A 20,541-nucleotide genomic window follows, 5' to 3' on the forward strand; every position below is an offset into this window, starting at 1 on the left:
AGAGAGAGAGAGAGAGAGAGATACAGAGAGAGAGACATACAGAGAGAGAGAGAGAGAGAGAGATACAGAGAGAGAGACATACAGAGAGAGAGAGAGAGAGAGAGAGAGAGAGAGAGAGAGAGAGAGAGAGAGAGACATACAGAGAGAGAGAGAGAGAGAGAGAGACATACAGAGAGAGAGAGAGAGAGAGAGAGAGAAAGAGAGAGAGAGAGAGAGGAGTTTGATGCAATAGGTCAAACTCTCCACAACATTTATTGAAATGTAACTGGTTGTGTGAAGACTGATGACATCATCACAGAAGCTCATTAATGATGGATCCTGATATTCTAATTATGGCAAATATAAAATGCCGATAATTATTTTCATGGTACAGCCAATAAACCATACTATTGACATACTAAGTCATCACTTTTGTGTCATAATTATGACATAATTTTTTTTATTATGACTTCCTAAGACATAATTATGAAAATAAAATGTTAAAATTATGAGATAAAAACGAAATTATAACTTTTTGTCAATTTCAACTCATGTCTGGGGCAGTCATGGCCTAGTGGTTAGGGAGTTGATCTGGTGACCCAAAGGTTGCTGGTTCGATTCCAGAACCGGTGGGAAATGACTGAGGTGCCCTTGAGCAAGGCACCTAACCCCTTATCGCTCCCCGGGCGCCACACAAAGGCTGCCCGCTGCTCTGGGTGTGTGTCTCCACGTTTGCAGTGTGTGTGTGTTAACTACTCACTACTCTGCTCCTAATGTGTGTGCATTAACTTGGATGGGTTAAATGCAGAAGCCAAATTCCAAATATGGGTTACCATACTTGGCCATCACGTGTCACTTTCAGTCTTTGACTAAGTATTAATCTTCGACTTGGTATGTCATAATTTACTTTTTGCCATAATTACTACATTAAAAAAATCATGACGTACTATGACATAATTATTGCAAAGTTATATTTACATTTATGCATTTGGCAGACGCTTTTATCCAAAGTGACTTACATTGCATTTCAAGGTACACATTTACATTCTTATCAGTTCTAAAAAATAAAATGTTGAAATTAATAATCAGGACTTGTTAACTTGTCATAATTTCGACATATTTTGTACTTTTTATGTCATAATTATGATGTTTTAAGTCATAATTTCAGCCTTTCATCTCATAAATGTGACTTAGTATTTTTTTTTCTTATGTGGCAGAAATGGTCTTCCATAATTACACCTTACTGGAAAATAAGACACATATTAATACAAATGGTTATGGAAAGAATTATATTATTATTGAAATGCGAAGTGAAAAATATAAGTTTAGACTTTATTTGGCCCCAATTACGGAGTAATAAGTTGTTATTGATAAAGGCCTAATAGCTGATCTGCCCTACCTGACAAAATCGACCACTATATCCCACTGTATTACGTCATCCTAATTACAAAAATCAAATGAAATATGTAAAATAATATGACTGTAGAATCCCGTAAGATCTCCTCACAGTAACAGACGGTGACGGTGACGGTAACGGTAACGCGAGCTGTTGCCTAGTAACTGCAGTAAAGACCGTTGAAACTAAAGGCATTCGAGCTGTCATTTCCCCGGGAACCTCCGCGTCACGTGACTCACCCGGCGCCTCGTGTGCAACTCTTCTCTCAGAATCAAAATGGCGGCGCCGCATGGCGTAAAACTGAAGGATTTAAAGTGTGATTTCACGGACAGCACAGCAGCACAAGCGCACCAGGACGCTCAGGTCTTATTTGTGTTTCTGTTGTGTATATGCAGATGTTTATATGAAGGTTTTGTGATGACGAGCGTGTGTAGAAAGGAGGCTCAGCATGTGAACACGTGGACGGGAGCGCGTGCTCGAGGCGGATGTGAAGTTATAAATCTCGAGAAATGCGCGATTGAAATCATATTAACGGCTCAAATGAGGTTTAATTAGTTAGTCAAGTGTCTGAATAAAGTTTTTGAACTACAAGTTTTGATTTCAGCTGTTTAAATCATCATACACCAGCATGCATTAGGGATGAAACATGATATTCAAATATAAAACTGTCTAAAATAAAATACAAATATTTTAAGCCCATAAAGGTGGGAAATATCTCTGAGTGTTGGACAGATTATGTTCTCAATCAGTATGAAAGGCTAATTAATGAATGAAATCAAATTAATCTTTTCCTTCTGCACGATCTTATTCTGCTCGCGTTCATCAATGAATGAATGAATGGATTATGAGGTGAAACTTCTCTTTAATGTCATTCAATGCTCGTGTTTCTTATCTGAGTGTCCAGGTCAAATAACGCTGACGTGTCTCTCTCACTCACACACACACACACACACACACACACACACACCTGTCTGTCTGAGTCAAGAATCAATTAACAATCATTCACGCTTAAATCAAATCAACAGTTTTAAATGGAGTTTTGCTGAGTTTGTAATTTCAAATTCTGTAATTATTGATGTACAGATTTTTGTTTACGCATTTCTGTTCTGGTAATTACTTGTTTAGGCTATTTATTTTAAGGTCATCCATCTATTAAAATATATATTGGTAGCATTAATTATATTTCAGATTTTTTTTTTTTTACTGTAAAAATTGTAAATGTAAGCCTACAGCTTTATTGTAGTACAAGTAATTTTAGTATTTTGGAATGTTTTTTTCAGATTTCTGTACTTTAATCTAACGTTTTGAAGGATTGCGAGATATTAACTCATAATTGCGAGATATTAACTCATTGTAAGATATTAACTTGTAAGTTAATCACAAAAAAAGTTGTGATTTTATTTGTATTTATTTTTATTCTGTGGCGGAAACACGTTTCTATAGTTTTGACTATTTGTTGTGCCGTGGTGAAGTTTACTAATGGTTTACAATAGGAACTGCATTATTAAAAATAAATTGGCCAAACATTTATTAATTATTAAGCTACAGGACAAACACGGCTCACACTAATCTTAGTAATACCACATGTGTGATTTGATCTAATGGGAATGACTTTCTCTTACACAAGTTATATGTGATTACAAGAAAGTTCAGGGATAAGTGGGAATTCTTCATCGTAATGACTTCCCAGCTTTGACTTCACAGTAATACAGAGCCCAGAGTTTGTGGCCTGGGTTTGAATCATAATCATATCCAGCATTGTTTTGTGTGTTTTGTTTTTTTATCCACAGTTTGAATTTGGGAAACATGACGTTCCCGTCTTTGATCTGGATGTTGGAAAGATCTCTGATGCTCTCAGTCTCCATGGAAGCCTGGATCCTTCCATTTTATCCATCTTTCAGGAAAAGATGGCGACTGAAAGTGTGGAAAGTGAGGCGTCGCTTCTGTCGGCACTGAGCGAGATCTTGGACAGCGTTGACGTTGAAACGTTGTCACCGTTTGACGTGCTTCCGGACGCAGAGATTTTTTCGGCTCCAAACCACACAGTTAGTCTCTACCTAGTCTCTTACCTAGTGTCTCAAGTTCTCAATATATGTAAAAACAATTGGTTAATTTGCTTTTTGTCAAACTTTCCCCCTCACAGCTCAGGAATCTTCTGCATTCAGATCGAGCCTCAGCGCTTCAATGCCCCAAAATCTCACAATCACCAGCTTCAAAGTCAGGAAAAGTAAGTTTCCTTTGCTTTATCCTGTTATTGACCGGATTCATGCGCAGTTCCCGTCTCCACAGCGTCACTGATGTTGAAGAGAAACTATATATTTGTGTAAATCAAACGGCTGCAACTTCTGTTCAGTCCAGGTTTATCTAAAGGACAACCCATGCTGGATTTACAGATAGCGAAAGTTAAACAATTAGTTTGATCCCTGAATAATTGGCCAATAGATTTTTAAAATCGGTTATATGAATGAAAACGAATGCAAATTATTAGGGCTGGGTATTGACACAAATTTCACAATTCGATTCCGATTCGATTCAATATTGATTATTTTGGATATCAGGTGCAATACATGGCAAATTTTCTCAAGGAAACCTGCCAGATTTATTCAAATATGCATTAAAAATGGAAGAACATTAAAAATTATAATGAATATGTAATATGGTGCATATATTTAACAAAATGCTCAATTGAGTCAATTTTTATCGCTGACTAATGAGTTTATGGTCACATGGTTTTTCTGAGGTAAATGTGACGTTACATGACATTGTTTACTGAAGTCTTTCCACGGTTGAAACACTGATTGAGCGACTCCATGTGACATGATACGGACAAAGTCCTCTACCTTTTAACACACTTTCAGAAGCTCATTCATGTTTATTTCGCGCTGTAACTGGTATTATTAATGCGGAAGAGAAGATCATGTGCTTCTCTAGAGCTGAGCCAGAGCGATCTCACGCCACAGCAGCAAAACGCAAAAATGTTCTTTGTTTTGTAAGAAAATGGATGTAATTTGAAATCTGAGACTTTGTTTCATATCAGTAATAGCAAAGCACAAAGATAATTGAGATTTATTGGATGGGATGCGCTACAATGTTACATTCATTCATCAACTGAAAACAGGATGACTAATCGATTCTTGGGATTTAAGAATCGATATCGGTTCGTAAAAATGAGAATCGATTAAAATCGAGAAATCTATATTTTTTACCCAGCCCTACAAATTAGTCAAATTAAATTACTTAAAGTCCCCCTGTAGTCAATAATATTATCCCTTCAAACTCATCTTTGATCACGGAAATGACATATTTAAACTTAAATATTACATTATAATGAGAATAGTATAATTGTGTGCTTGAGGCTTTTAATGGTGAGACTTGTTTTTGTAACCAGGCTGTCAAAAATGACATACAATTTGGGATTTAGATTTATCGGCCAATATATCGGTTATCGGCCTTCAAATATAAACAATTATCGATATCGGGCAAAACTTTCATATCGGCGCATCCCTATATAATACATTACTCACCTTTTGAATAATAAAAACACCATCTCTGTGTCGCTTTTACAACATTTAAAATCCCAGAGCCGAAGAAGAAGCTCTAGGTGCCGATTAATCGGCAAAAGCAACATATATCCGTCAACCTCTAGTTTTATCCCAGTGTTCTGTGTGGTTTTCTCCATCAGGAGCTGGTAATATCAGACAGACAGTTGAGACCCCGTCGCCGTCTGGACACCCAGAGTAAGATCTCACAGCGAGCCGACGACGAGAAGAACCCGAGAGAGAACAAGAGGAGGAGTGCGAGAAGCTTCCGCATCGAATCCGACACGATATTCCCACAAGACGAACGGGAATTCCTCGCAGATTTAGTGAGACACATGCATCCGTACTGCATCAGGACACATCTGGAGAAAGAGAAAGAGGTCCATGTGTCTGTGGAAGAAGAGGAAGAGGAGGAGTTTGTAGATGTAGAAGGTTACGAGGAACCGGAAGAGAACCAATCAGGACACGGACTAGATCCGAAAGCAGGAAGCGGCTCATCTCTGATATCCAATTCCGAAGAGGATCGGGATGAAGATGATGTGTGTAGAAACAGCGGAAACACCTCGTCTTTAGACAGAAGTGTGTTGATGACGACTCCTCGGCGAAGCGCTTTACTCAAAACCAGGGAGAAAAGCAGGAAAACGGTGACATTTGCAGTCAATTTAACCTTCGTTCACGAGATCCCACCGGACGACGAGTCCGATTCAGACTCGGGATCCACATCCTCTAAAAGTGACATCACTTCCCCTCAGAAGCCCAAGGCACTCAGTCTGCAAGAGTACCGTCTCCTCAGACAGAGCAAACAACCTCGTGAAGAGACACGGATGGACTATCGGACGAAATGGCCTTCGCTTCCCGACTTTCCCAGGGAGCTTCCGGCTATTCTTCCGGATTTGTTTCAAATCGGCCCAAAGTTGAATCTAAACACACATTGTGTTGCGATGGATCGAGCTCCGACTGTTGAGGTGAAGATATCGGCATCCCAGCCACGGGAACTCACACGCTCCTCACATGTAAAGCTCAGGACGCCCGCAGATCTGTGCACTGATCCTCCAAACCCGGTTCTGGTGCCCTTGAAACCCACACTATCCTCAGGGATGAACTCGCAGCCGGCGCTGACACACTCACAAGCTGATGTTTGTGTTTCCTGTGAAGAGGTTCGACTCGCTGAGGTCGTGCCTGTGATCAGTAAAGCTACAGATTCACCAGCGCGAGCCGGATCAGAACCGTCAGCTCCGTCGGACTCGGTACTGATGCCCACGAGCGTCGCAGAGGAACTCCCTGAAGGACAGCAGAACCGCACCACGTGTGGAGAGATCGGTGAGCTGACTGTCCAGTGATGTTTGAAGGGGCTTTTAAACTATTAACATGCTTTCAAAGCTGGTTAATTATCGTTAATTACAACTAAAACCATTTATAAAATAAAACTATTTTTGTGACTTGGAACAAATGTTAACTGAAATTAACTTATTTTATTTAATTTCTCATTTTCATTTAGTTGTACTAGATGTAAAAATCTATGAAAACTAAATAGACAAATTTTATTTGAAAAAAAAAAATCTAATAAATGTATAAAAAATATAACAAATGTTACTAAAACTGAATTTTGAAATGAAAATGGAATTTATCTAAATTTGATAAAAATCATAATAGAATCTAAATAAGTTAAAAAATGACAATAACAACAAAATTACTAAAATGAAAATGGAGAATATGAAAAAAAAGTATAAAATAATAAAAACTAGAAACTAAATAGACAATAAAAACAAACTAAAATGACAAAAAAAACACAACAAAGCGACTATAAATAAATTGAAAACGAAAATTTAAATTTTTTAAATATTTATAAAAACTAACAGAAACTAGAACCTAAATAGACAATAAAAACTAAATAGAAAAAAACAACAAACTAATAAAAATGGAAAAAAAAAAACACAAAGAAATACTATAACTAAAATATAAAAACATAACATTTATTTACAAAAACTATAATAGAAATTTGAAACTAAATAGACAATAAAAACTAAATATAAAACATCTAATTAAAATGACAAAACAACTAAATGACTAAAACTTTAACTAAAATGACAATGGAAAATATATATATATATAATTTTTTTTTTATAATTATAAAAACTATAATAGAAACTAGAAATTATATAGACAAGGAAAAATCGAGAAAAAACACATACTAAAATGAACTAAAATTCTAATGAAAATGAAAAATATAAAATCAAAAACGAATTAAAAATGTTTTATAAAAACTATAATACTTTATCAGTGATAGTAAAATAACACAGTTTCAAAGCCTGTCATGTGTTTATTTTTCAGGAATTGAAGCCACTGATCTGACCAGCCTTTTGGAGCAGTTTGAGACTCAAGGTAAATAATAAATGCATGTTTTGTTTATGATTATGTGAAACTGAATAGACAGCATCGGCTCATTTACATCCGCTCAGATCATGTGCTTTATCAGGCCTGAATCATTTTCATTCCATAAAAGCTTCATGAACTGATTTTCCTGTCTGAGTGTTTGTCTCCTCGGGCACAGAAGACAATATCGTCACAGATTTACTGCAGTGAGAGTTATTAAACGCGTTATTAAAGCACAATCTTTGTGATTGAAGTCCTTTAACGGCTTAATAGCTTTTGTAGAACAGCTGGAACGAATCATGTTTGTATGTTCAGGGTTTAAATCTCTAGAAACATAACCGGACGTCACAGGGAATTATTAGAGCAACTAACTGGTTAATATTTGTCGCTCCTACCGTTAATGTGGATTCCTCAGTCAGACTGTGTTTCTCTGCAGCTTCTGAAGGGCAGAATCTTCCAGAAGTTTCCCGGGATGAGCATCAGGATCGACGGCCGGCGGATCTCAGTAGCACTGCAGGTCAGAGGTCACATCGGAGTTAGTGGTCTGATCACCAGCTGTCGGGCGGAAACCTCATATCTCCATATTTCATCATTTTTATTTTGTTCATAAATTAAGGATGCACGATGTATCGGCCACCATATCGGTATCTGCCGACGTGTGTTAGCGTTATTGGCCGGATAAGAAAATGTGTCCGATATACTGTATTAAAGCTCATAAATAATGGATTATTTCCTTCAGCTGAGACTCTTCAGATGCGCACTGTTCGCCATAATGGTTTTGAATTACTTGAAATATGATTGAAATCACTTCAAAAAAGGAAAATACAGTAAAGTGGAACATGTGCAGCACAAATCTGACATATCGGCTACATAAAGTTATAATGAGAACATTATAATTTAGTTTGAGGCATGGATTTTAATGGCGAGACTTTTGTTTTTGTAATCAGGCTCTCAAAATTATATAAAAAAATTTGATCTAGATTTATCGGCTAATATATCGGTTATCAGCTTTCAAATATAAAGAATTATCGGTTATTGGTATCGGCCAGAATTTTCATATCGGTGCATCCCAATCATAAATCATTACTATTAGTCATCCTTTTCATCTGTCTGTGGGTTTTTCAAATATTTAACCAAAGAAAAGTATTAAAAACAGCTTGTGACTAAACCTCGTAACTCCATTGGCTCCTCAAACTGTCAGTCAAACCTCATAACTCCGCCCCCTACTCTATGTCGCTGCTTGTTTGCAATGCATTCGTGAATAAAGAACTGATTGTCTGAATGACTACAGCTTTTCTTTACTCAAGAAACATATATATATATCTTTATTACACATTTTTCTTAAATATATACAGGCTTGACATAAGGAAGAATGCAGATGAGACATCATGAATATGCTAATGCACATGATGTCATCAGCGAGTTTGAGCAGGCTTTAGTTAGTTTCCATTGAAAGCAGTGGGTCATGTGACTATAGTTTCATGATTATTTGTTTCTCTCCAGGACTGACTCCCCCCGCCACCCCTCCACATCAGACCTGGAAGCCCCTGGTGCCCGTCAAAACCACGAAGTCCAGCAAAACCATTCAGATTATCGAACCTCGCCCATTGCCGCCCAGCAAAACTCATTTAAAACTTCCCAGCTTCACTCCTGCGTTGAATCCCGCTCAACTTTTCCTGGATCACGATTACTGTGGGATTCAGGGAAGCAAGACGTCGTTCGACACTGTTTCGAGTCCTTGCGATTACGGGGTGTTGTTGTCACCTGACAGCTCGCCCTGCAGGATAAACACGTTCGAGGAGGCGGAGTCTCTGAGGGGGCGGGGCTTGCGCTTCTCTCCGAGCCCATTGGACCGTGGGAGGAGGAAGAGGCGGGGTTATGATGGAGGATACCGACGCTCCAGCTCAAGGTCATCTTGCTCTTCTTGTTCTTCATCGTCATCATCGTCGTCGTCGTCATCTCGTTCCAGGTCTCGTTCTCCACCCAGAAAAAGGTAAATGAAAGTTGTTGCTACTAAAATACAGTAAAAATGTTGTTAAAATAATCCCCCTGTAGTCTATAATTTAATCCGGACACTATTAAAACATCTCGTGAAATTAAATCTGTTTGCGTTTTGCTGATAATGTTTAATCAGGTACAGGTCCAGGCATTCTGGGAGCAGTTCCTCCTCGCGCTCCAGTTCACGCTCGTCATCGTCTTCTTCTCCTCCTCGCGAGCGCCGATCCAGATCCAGATCTTTATGTGGCTCTCGATCCGGTTCACACTCGCCGGAGCCGGACTGGAGTGAGTCTCGCTGCACATGGAAGAGGTCAGTGGGAACAGTGGGAAAACTAGGGCTGGGAGAAACAATCGGATTCACCTAACTATCACGTTTCTTTTGTTTACGATTTAAAAATAGATTTTTTTTATTCCAGAATCGATATTAAAGGTGCAGTGTGTAATATTCAGGAGGATCAGGAATGCAATATCATAATTAGGGATGGGGCCGATCCGATCCAGTATCGGTATCGGGACCGATACCAACGTAATTCACGTATCGGATTTTCCCGATCCAACCTGCGGAGATATCCGATATCCTTGAGTCATGTCTGCGCTTTAACGTTGTCTGCTGAAATGACTCCAAAAGTGATTCCCGCCGGCGAGTCTGCTAGCTGGCTGCAAACTGCGGAATGGATTTCCCGAACGGAGGCGCGGCTCAATGAGACACAGAGTTATGAGACACGCCACCGCTCAGGAAATCCATTCCGCAGTTTGCGGCCGCTGTGTGGAAATTCTTCACACTGGAAACACCGCAGAGCAAGACAGCAAAATGCAATGTTTGCAAAGCCGTAATTCAGAGCTCGTTGAAGCTCCCACGCGTCGTACAACACAACGAATGCAATCAAACATTTAAAAAAGCACCACGTTACTGTGCGTTCACACCAAACGCGAATAGCGCGTCAAATTCGCGTCTGCCGCGTCTAGTTGGACGCTTGAATATTTTGAATCCATTCGCGCGCCCAGAGCGAAATTGACGCTCGTAAAAAGCAAAAGTTTGAAGCGAAATTGACGCGCGTCTGAGGCGAAATCCGCTTGTCTGTTTGCACATGGCTGATGTTGATCGAGCATTCATCGAGAGAGTTACAGCATCGGAGCGAGGATCACCCTTTAGATAGTGTGTGTGTGTGTAAGATGTTTACACTTGCACTTTTCTTATATTTCAAGACTCAAGTATTTGACATTTTGGGAATGTAATAAATATTGACATGACCTACAGTTGCATATTTGTTTTCAGAATGGGATTTTTCCTGTTAACAGGATTTACTGTTTTTCTGACTTCCTTTTCTGACCTTATACTTGCCATACATGCATAAATATGTAGGCCTACATATCATACTTGCCTGTTGAGAGGAGTTTATTTCAGCATCATATAAAATAAACAATAATGATAATAATAATAATATTAAAGCAAACACAGCTCTGGTATCGGAATAGTATCGGTATCGGCCGATATCCAAATTCAGGTATCGGGATCGGATCGGAAGTGAAAAAATGTGGATCGGTGCATCCCTAATCATAATCATAACTATGTTTTTCAGTGGTGTATAAAGACCTTACATAATGAAGCATTATGTGTTTATTAGCTTAGAATGAGGCATTTCTCTCTACACACACCGCAGGTCCGCTTACAGAGACGTGTCTACGGTGGCCCTGAGCGGACAAACGTGTTTCATCACTATGTTGTTCTTCGTGATAAGAAGCTTCAGCTAAAGTCAGCGAATAAAACACTGACACAATGATGAACAAGTGACAATAATATTCGCAATATCTTCGTTTTATTGAATAATTAAGCAAATCTAATTTCTTAATTTATCTTTGTAAAGAAACCTCATTGTTTAACCCCCTGAGGTCTACTGTATCGCCGGCGATACCAGCTCGCTTTTTTTTTATTAGTGTAAAAGAAACTCATAAATACTCTGTTGACTTTGATTTTCCATAGGAGTTTCATACATCAATCGATTCTGTTAAATGTGTATTATTTTTGTGTATACTCACAATAAAAACAAAGTGTTGTGCTTTTTGCCAAATAAAGAAAAATAAACACGAAGCGAGTTCTGCCTTCTCTCTGCCAGTGAAGTCCATTCTGAAACGCGTCCGAAAATTAACAATAACTCAGCGAATACTCAGTCAAACAGACATACAGACACACAGGCATGAAGCTTGAATTCTCTTCTTTTAAATGAAGTCATTTATATAAAAAAACAATTATTCTCATCTTGTGAAATCTGTATTAAAAGAGAGCGATTCCAGTCGAGCTCATCTCATCTCATTACGTTATAATCGGCCCCGCCCACGGAGAGCGCGCGCTATTCAAACGCAAATGACTGAGGCAATCCTGTGAACGCCCCCATCAGCTCGAGAAAACACACACGTTTATTTAGATCATTACTTGTTTACACCGTCTTGCAGCGCTGTGAGGAATAATACTAATCGAAAATGTCCCTCAGAAGTGCGGGTATATCGAGGAGCGAGCTGAGGAATACAAGTAAGTTTTTTCCTTCTCACGTGAATTTCTTCACGTGGGTTTCTGTTTATGAATGAATAAACGGCAGAGTAGTGTTGTCAAAAATATCGATATTTCGATAAATATCGATACTGAAATATCTGAACGATACCAATACTAATTTCCCGTAGTATCGATACTAGCCGAGCTGTCACTTTCACTTCTCTCCAAAGGCGCGTTGACAAACACCACACGCACTCGTCTCATTCGCTCTGATTAAATAGCAAAAGTGAAGTAAATGGGGTCGATCACACCTGACGCGTTTTTTTGCAGTGAGAGGCGCCTGGTTTCAATTGGTTTCCAGCGAGCGTTCTGCGCGCTGTTTATGCGCTGCTGCGCCTCGCGGGTCTTCCGTTTTAGTGATGAAAGCTAGTTGCTTGAACGCCCGGAGAGTGCGATGATGGAGGATAAACTTGTGGTGCTCTCGCGGGTTACCAGGAGCTTAACGACTTCACGAACCGTAACTACCACAATGTTAACAGAAAGTAAATAAAGTTAATAAAAGGCTGATTTGACGTTTACTTGACTGACAGGACAGCTGTTTCAGTGGTTGCCGAGCAACATAACAAACGCAGCGCACTGCTCGTTCTGTGTGACGAGTGCGTGTTCGAACCTGAAAAAATGCGTTAGGTGTGATCGGGGCCTAATACAGCAAAGCACCTGAAAGACCGACACCCGGATCTATATAAATAATTTCGAGAGGTTGGTAACTCTTCTCATTTTAACATTTCTGAAACATTAACCAAAATGGCCTTTGTTGTTATGAGTGTGTGTCGTCTCGTTTTTTCACCGTAATTCTTAAATTTAATATAATCTGACTGAGGAATCTTAGACAAGTAAATATTTTAACTGTGGTCAAATGTAAATTAACTTGTGCTTATTTAACTTTATTCAAACATTTTTAATTTAATTCTGCAATTTGCCTTCATTAGCGATTATCATCAATTTGATTACACAGATACTAATTAAACTAAACTGAGCTAGACAATGACAATAATGAAATGCCTTTAACTGAAAATTGAATGTTTAATCTTATTATTATGCATTACTGACACTTCTATCCTCCAATTTGATACTGTTAAGTGCTTTGACACAATCTGTATTGTTAAAAGCACTATATAAATAAAGGTGACTTGACTTGACTTCATGTCGATCCAGTGAGCACTGTTTTCGTGTGTGATGCACGTTTGCGTTTAAATCTGTTCATCAAATAACGTTAATGTATTAACCAGCATTTATGCTTTTGAACCAGTGCACTACCTCAGGACATTTGTGTTCATGTAAAATATTCCTCATTGTCATGTTCTAGACTTGTTATATTTAGCTTTAAATAAATAAAAAATACCCCTTAATATTATGGCAGTTTTTTTCTCCGTGGTATCGAAAATGGTATCGAATATCGATATTTTTCAAGGTATCGTATCGAAGTTAGAAATTCTAGTATCGTGACAACACTACGGCACAGATGCGCGCTGTTTACCACAGCTGGCAAAGACAGTTTAAATTTAAATCGTGTGTGTGAATGAATGATGATGTTTTAGCAAACTGTATTGCTATACTGAGATAAGTAAACATCGACTGAATGTTGAAATAAAATGTAGGCTATTTGTATAAGCAACGTATTAAACTGCAAATTAACAATATGCCCTAATATTTCATGAAAACAACGTTACAGTCAGACGAAATATGAAAGACAACATTTTGTTGACCAGATTTGGGTACAGTTTTTACTGTAGAATATACTGCCACATCAAATAAGCTTTTGTTTAGCCATTTCTATATATAAAATACTATTTTTGTCAAAAATAAAGTCATCAACTAAGATGTTAGCTGTTCCAATGTTGGTTATATTCAAACTAATGAATACATAGATAAAATGTAGGGCCTATAATCATTTTTTTTTACAAAGAAAGAGTACACTTGAAATATTGTTGAAATTGTAATTATTGTTGAAATTGTAATTATTGTTGTAATTGTAACCATTTTAATAAAATAGCAAAACATATTTACAAGATAGATGTAAGCAAAATCTTAAATGGTCAATATAAGTCTTCTTCTAAATATATCTTTTGTCCTTGCATTGTGGCTCAGTCAGTGTCACACCTAAGTGAATGGCTAATTATGCAGAGTGGGTGTATTCTAAGGTGTAAACCACTCCTCGTTCACGCCCCCTCGTTTTACATCAATTTAAATCAATGTATGGTTTTATGTGAACGATAAAGCAAGACTATTTTCACATAATTTTGAAGAAAAAACTATAGGCGACGACATCCATAAGTCAAAAGTCTTATTGCCACATATTTAGTATGTGTTTTGTGGCCTTATTTCAAAATTTTTAATTTTTAGTTTTTTCGATAACCACGCATAAACATTATTCTCTCAAAAATGAAAACATGTACATACATGTGGCTCACATATTATTGTAGTCCTGTTTGTGCTATATAGAGTGAATTTACACCTTTGCCATTAATATGTTTATAAGCAACTGAAAAAAGCACAAATGTCAGAGCATGTCAGAACACCCCCAGGGCCCAAAAAAACGCTCAGACTCCAGAGGGTTAACTGGCTACTCTCTGCTGTCTCACGACGACATCACTTCCTGTCGGACACCGTAACTTCTGTTGAGTGCAATTCACAACCTCACCACTAGATGCCGCTAAAACTTACACACTGCACCAATTCGAATTAAATTGCTTTATTTTTGTCGTAGCTTATAGACGAGGTTGACAGAAGGCGTGAGACTGAACGCACTGAGAAGCCCTCGAGCTGCTCGTACACTGAGAGAGAGATAAGACAATACAGCTGAACGATTAATCTTTAAAATACTGTGATCTCGATTCAAACACCCACGCGATCTTCTTCCAGTTCGTCCGTCTATCGCAACAGAATCGCAATTCTTAAAAAAATTGCAATACAATATCGTATCGGATCAAGAATCGTGATAGTATTGAATTGGGAGAGAGGTGTGTCGTCCCAGCCCTAGTGACACCTGTGATCTTCTCCTGTGGGATTGCGAGTCTAAATCTGTGGTTTTCCTCAGTCGCAGACAGAAGGAGTTGAACCGGCTTCGGGAAGAGGCTCGCAAACTCCGGCAGCAGAAAGCCATCGTAAGTCCACGATTATCTCTCATCAGAGTCGACGCTGATGTACAGGAATGTCAAGTTTATGTATGTATAATATGTGACCCTGGACCACAAAACCAGTCACATGGGTCAATTTTTTGAAACTGAGATGTATACATCATCTGAAAGCTGAATAAATAAGCTGTCCATTGATGTGGGGTTTGTTAGGATAGGACAATATTTGGTCGAGATATGAAAATCTGGAATCTGAAGATGCAAAAAAAATCTAAACATTGAGAAAATCTCCTTTTAAAGTTCTACATTTATGTTCACGATTGTGCAGCATTCACTCACACACATACATGTTTTATATATTTACGGTAGGAAATTTACAAAATATCTTCATGGACCATGATCTTTACTGAATATCCTCATGATTTTTGGCATAAAAGAAAAATTTATCATTTTGACCCAATATAATACGGAGAATCTTTGGATTTGATTTCTGTTAAGTTTATCTGTACTGTATCTGTATAAAAAAAGGATGCTGATGTGTGTGTGTGTGTGTGATGATCCTCAGGAGGAGCGTAGGGTTGTGTATGTGGGAGGAGTCCGTGGAAACATGTCTCCTTCCGACCTCAAAGATCGCTTCTCGCTGTTCGGGAAGGTTGAGGATTGTACGATCCACATCAGGAGTCACGGGTGAGATTCACAAACTCATCATGAAGAGCGTCTGAGCTTCAGTTTCTGTTCTCTATGATTTACACTGCCGTTCAAAAGTTCTGGATTGGGATGATTTTTAATGTTTTTAAAAGAAGTCTCTCCTGCTCATCAAGGTTTGATAAAAAAAAAAAAAAAAAAAGTAATATTGTTAAATATTATTATAGTGTAAATAAGTGTTTTCTATGTGAATATATAGTAAAGTGTAATTTATTCCTGTGATCAAAGCTGAATGTTCAGCATCATTACTCCAGTCTTCAGTGTCACATGATCCTTCACAAATCACTCTAATATGATGATTTGATGCTCAAGAAACATTTATGATTATTATCAGTGTTGAAAACAGATGATACATTGTATTTTCATGATCCTTTGATGAATAGAAAGTTCAAAAGAACAGCATTTATTTGAAATGGAATCTTTTGTAACATTATAAATGTCTTTACTGTCACTTTTGATCAATTTAATGCGTCCATGATGAATAAAAGTACTTTTATTTAATTCCCCCCAAAAATAAAATTTAAATTCTTATCGACCCCAAACTTTTGAACGGTAGTGTTTAATGTTATAAAAGCTTCTATTTCAGATAAATGCTGTTCTTTTGGACTCGCTATTCATCAAAGAATCCTGAAATAAAAATGTAAAAAACTGTTTCCAACACTGATAATAATCATAAATGTTTCTTCATCATCAAATTAGAATGATTTCTGAAGGATCATGTGACACTGAAGACTAGGGGTGTAACGGTTCACAAAATTCACGGTTCGGTTCGATACGATACACTTGTCACGGTTCGGTACGGTTCGGTACGTTTTCCATAGGCAACAGCAAAAATAAATAAATGCCAGAGAAATTCCCTTTTTTTAATTATTATTTTGTTTAATGAAACTAACATCATAAAGTATGATTTTTTTTTGATTTTTTTGTTGCTTTTTTTACTGAGCAATAATGGAGCTATACTTGACTCTTCTTATGAGCATATAAAACAAAACAGCTCCTTGGACAAAATGAAATGTAATATTGTAGTAGTAGGCTAGTTAAGGTTTATTTTAGTTCAGATTAACATTTGAGGGCAGCAATTGTATTCATAATGTCAAAATAAAACAGACGTAATGTTACTTGAAAGCATTATAGCCCACTATTCCTGACAAACTTCCATACCTTGCAGTTAGTGTTACTACAGCAAATCCATTCCACGGTGAATGTTGCTGATCTGTGGACACCGGCCAGTTCATTCATGGCACGATGTTTCTTCCTGGTTTCCACGTCAGCGCTGTTTGATCCGTTAATAACAGAGAAATGTGAATGTTTCTCACTAGATCTCGCAGCGATGTTATTACTTCAGTGGTGAATTCAAAAAGCATTTGAAATTCAAATGCTTTCTTTACTGGTCTGGATCTCTTAGCGCTGTGTGGTGTTGCTTGATCAGGCTCGCACAAGGGCTCGCGAGTCCCGCTTCACAGGTCAAAACTGATAAACGGTCCACACAAACACAATAAGAGTAGCTCAGTTTCGTTCCTTACATTGCATTTGCCAGTTGATGTTGTGGTCGCGCCAGCCTCTATGAGCGCGCTTGCCACCCGCGACGCGCCTTCATTTGAAATAACGAAATTTTGATCGGCAGAAAAAAATGGTCCAACGAACCATTCGGTACGTAATGCGTACCATAAACCGAACCGAAAGCCTCGTACCGAACGGTTCGATACGAATACGCGTATCGTTACACCCCTACTGAAGACTGGAGTAATGATGCTGAAAACTCAGCTTTGATCACAGGAATAAATTACACTTTACTAGATATTCACATAGAAAACAGATGATTTACACTGGAATAATATTTCACTATTTTACTGTATTTTGATCAAATAAACGCAGCCTTGGTGAGCAGAAGAGACTCTTTTAATAACATAAATCTTACCGATCCAAGACTTTTGACTGGTAGTGTGTGTTCTCAGTGTGTTTCTGTTCTCTCCCTCTAGAGATAACTACGGCTTCGTCACGTATTACAGCAGAGACGACGCTTACGCTGCCATCGAGAACGGGAGTAAACTGAGGCGCTCAGACGAGCTTCCCTTCGACATCTGCTTTGGCGGCAGACGCCAGTTCTGTAAATCCAACTATGCAGATTTAGGTTGGTCTGAATGATTCTCATGTCAGCTGATATGAGCAGTAATACATTGTCTTTTAAGCACAACCGAGCAAGTCAAACCCAGAATTAGGGCTGCACAATTGCATATGCACTGCGATTCAATTAATTTAATTAAAGTCCCCCTGTAGTCAATAATTTTATCCCTTAAAACTTTATCCACTGGTTGATGATCACACGTTGATCTGATTGGTTACAAGGTAGTTTGTGACGTCAGAAACACCAGCGATTTCAAAGCGTGTGTTTGAGACTGTCTTTGGTTCACTGCAGTTTTAAGGAGGAAATACTCAGCAATGGTGTCGACTTATGAACTTACACATGGTTTGTCTTAAAGCAGATTAAAAACACCACATACACACATAAACAACATTAAACGCTGGATTTTCACCACAGGGGGACTTTAAATCATTGATTGTGATGTGATTACATCTTAGTTTGGGTGAGATTCTGATGCACCACAAAAATAGGGACGTTTTTCATGATATCTTGTTTTTGTGGTTTAGATTCTAACCGGGACGTCGATGGCTCGTCGAGGAGCCGATGCGAGTCGTTCGACTTCGACACGCTCCTGAAACAGGCTCAGAGACAGAAGAGGTAGCAGTGAAGACTCCACGTTCCCCCAGAGCACTGAAACAAACCAGTTTAGCTGCTGACCAGCTCAAATCACCAGTTTAATTGCTGGTTTCCAGTTCAAGACATGTTTTTGACACTTTCGTTCTGGTTTTGCCTGGTCACCAATCCATGACTCAAGTCGGCTTACTTGCAATAAAACCAGCTTGTTCCAGTAACTGGTTTAAAGGAGTATTATGGGTTTAGCACAAGTAAAGCTCTAATAACTTCATCTGTAATACATTAGGAGTCGATGCCGTACAGATGTTTATAGAGCTTCACTCGAGCTGTCTTTCAGAAGAGTCATTTGCACTTCACTAAAACTGACTTACCTTCACTTCTCTGTTACTTGACAGTTAAAACCTTCTGATGAAGTTGTTTATGAATTTTGTACATAAGAATGGAATGCATTAAAGGATGAAATCATCATTACAAAAGTACAATGGTGAATGGTTTGTCTTCTATATATAGTCTGATGTTTTTTTTAAGTGATACCAAAAATGTTTTCCCATCTTTCTCAGTTGGAATGATGAAGCTATGACTAAATAAAAAATAAAAAAGTTTATGTACTAATAAAGACTGACCTCTCTTCTGTTACTCTAAACTCAGAACTTTTATACAATGTATGTAAAACTTTTACAACCCACATGAAAATACCACTAGATAACACTGACGCTAAGACTCCTGGGAAATTAACCCCTTTACTGCCACACCCTTGTTGAGCGTTATCCAAACTTAAATGGTTGTAATTCATGAATTCTTTGGAATAAAGACCTAAAGTTGGTCTCGTTTTAAAAGACACTTTATTGCTGACAGATTATTGCTGAAGTGAAAGCAAATAAAATAAAGTTTTAAGTTTACTGTAACACAAATGTACTAAAAAATATTTGTAAAAAATGTATTTTAATACAAAATATATATTTTATAAAATAATTTTTACTCTAAAACGTATATAAAATCAAAGCCATATGTCTAAACAAGTTGTGTTCCAAATTTTGAAATTGATATCACAAAATTGGAGGTTCCTATGAGTTTTTGTTTTAGGCGCAATACCAAAAATAGCCACCGGGATATTTTTTTTTTATGTGTTCTCCTCAGACAAATTAATACATTTCTGTCACAATATCACTTCAATGACAGAACAGTCGTCAAATATGGAACCTTGAGTCTCAGACCGTTCTGATGATGCGTTATGTCAAAATATGAAAAATATTTGAGCCTGATAAAAGATTTTAAGCAATATCAGATTTCAACATGTTTTTCACAGGATGAATTTTTAGTTTTTAAGCTTTCAAATGATAATTATGATGATTACCAAAATATGTGATAGGAAAAAAAAGAGCGGCAAACGATGACAGTGAAGGGGGTAAATTAATTATTCTAGTTAAGGTAATTGTACAGTATGTTTTACCACAGGCATGACAACTATAATGAATCTAAGATACAGAAACTAACGTATGGAAGCTTGTTTCCGCCACAGAATAAATCGCAATTGTGTGTTATAAAGTCACAATTGCGTGATATAAAGTCACAATTGCGTGATATAAAGTCACAATTGCGTGATATAAAGTCACAATTGCGTGATATAAAGTCACAATTGTGAGATATAAAGTCACAATTGCGTGTTATAAAGTCACAATTGCGTGATATAAAGTCACAATTGCGTGATATAAAGTCACAATTGCGTGATATAAAATCAGAATTGTGAGATATAAAGTCAGAATTGCGTGATATAAAGTCACAATTGCGTGATATAAAGTCACAATTGTGAGATATAAAGTCACAATTGTGAGATATAAAGTCACAATTGCGTGATATAAAGTCACAATTGCGTGATATAAAGTCACAATTGTGAGATATAAAGTCACAATTGTGTGTTATAAAGTCAGAATTGCGTGATATAAAGTCACAATTGCGTGATATAAAATCAGAATTGTGAGATATAAAGTCAGAATTGCGTGTTATAAAGTCGCAATTGCGTGATATAAAGTCACAATTGTGAGATATAAAGTCACAATTGTGTGTTATAAAGTCACAATTGCGTGATATAAAGTCACAATTGCGTGATATAAAATCAGAATTGTGAGATATAAAGTCAGAATTGCGTGTTATAAAGTCGCAATTGCGTGATATAAAGTCACAATTGCGTGTTATAAAGTCGTTATTGCGTGTCA

The 20,541-nt window shown here is 37.6% G+C and overlaps 1 protein-coding gene across 1 annotated transcript; it reads left to right on the forward strand.

Moving 5' to 3' along the window:
• The first annotated feature begins 1,591 nt into the window (after nt 1-1,591).
• On the forward strand, nt 1,592-18,944 carry LOC309487861 (uncharacterized protein). Its single transcript, XM_082155782.1, has 12 exons — nt 1,592-1,738; nt 3,166-3,420; nt 3,519-3,602; nt 5,058-6,234; nt 7,246-7,296; nt 7,724-7,804; nt 8,791-9,280; nt 9,422-9,595; nt 14,871-14,937; nt 15,473-15,594; nt 17,592-17,743; nt 18,262-18,944. The coding sequence occupies exons 1-12, from the start codon at nt 1,652-1,654 to the stop codon at nt 18,354-18,356; spliced, it is 2,835 nt and encodes a 944-aa protein (XP_082011908.1). The 5' UTR covers nt 1,592-1,651; the 3' UTR covers nt 18,357-18,944.
• The last annotated feature ends 1,597 nt before the right edge of the window (nt 18,945-20,541 follow it).

The sequence above is a fragment of the Leuciscus leuciscus genome, assembly GCF_965113295.1.
Source record: "Leuciscus leuciscus genome assembly, chromosome: 23".
NCBI classification, from domain to species: Eukaryota; Metazoa; Chordata; class Actinopteri; order Cypriniformes; family Leuciscidae; genus Leuciscus; species Leuciscus leuciscus.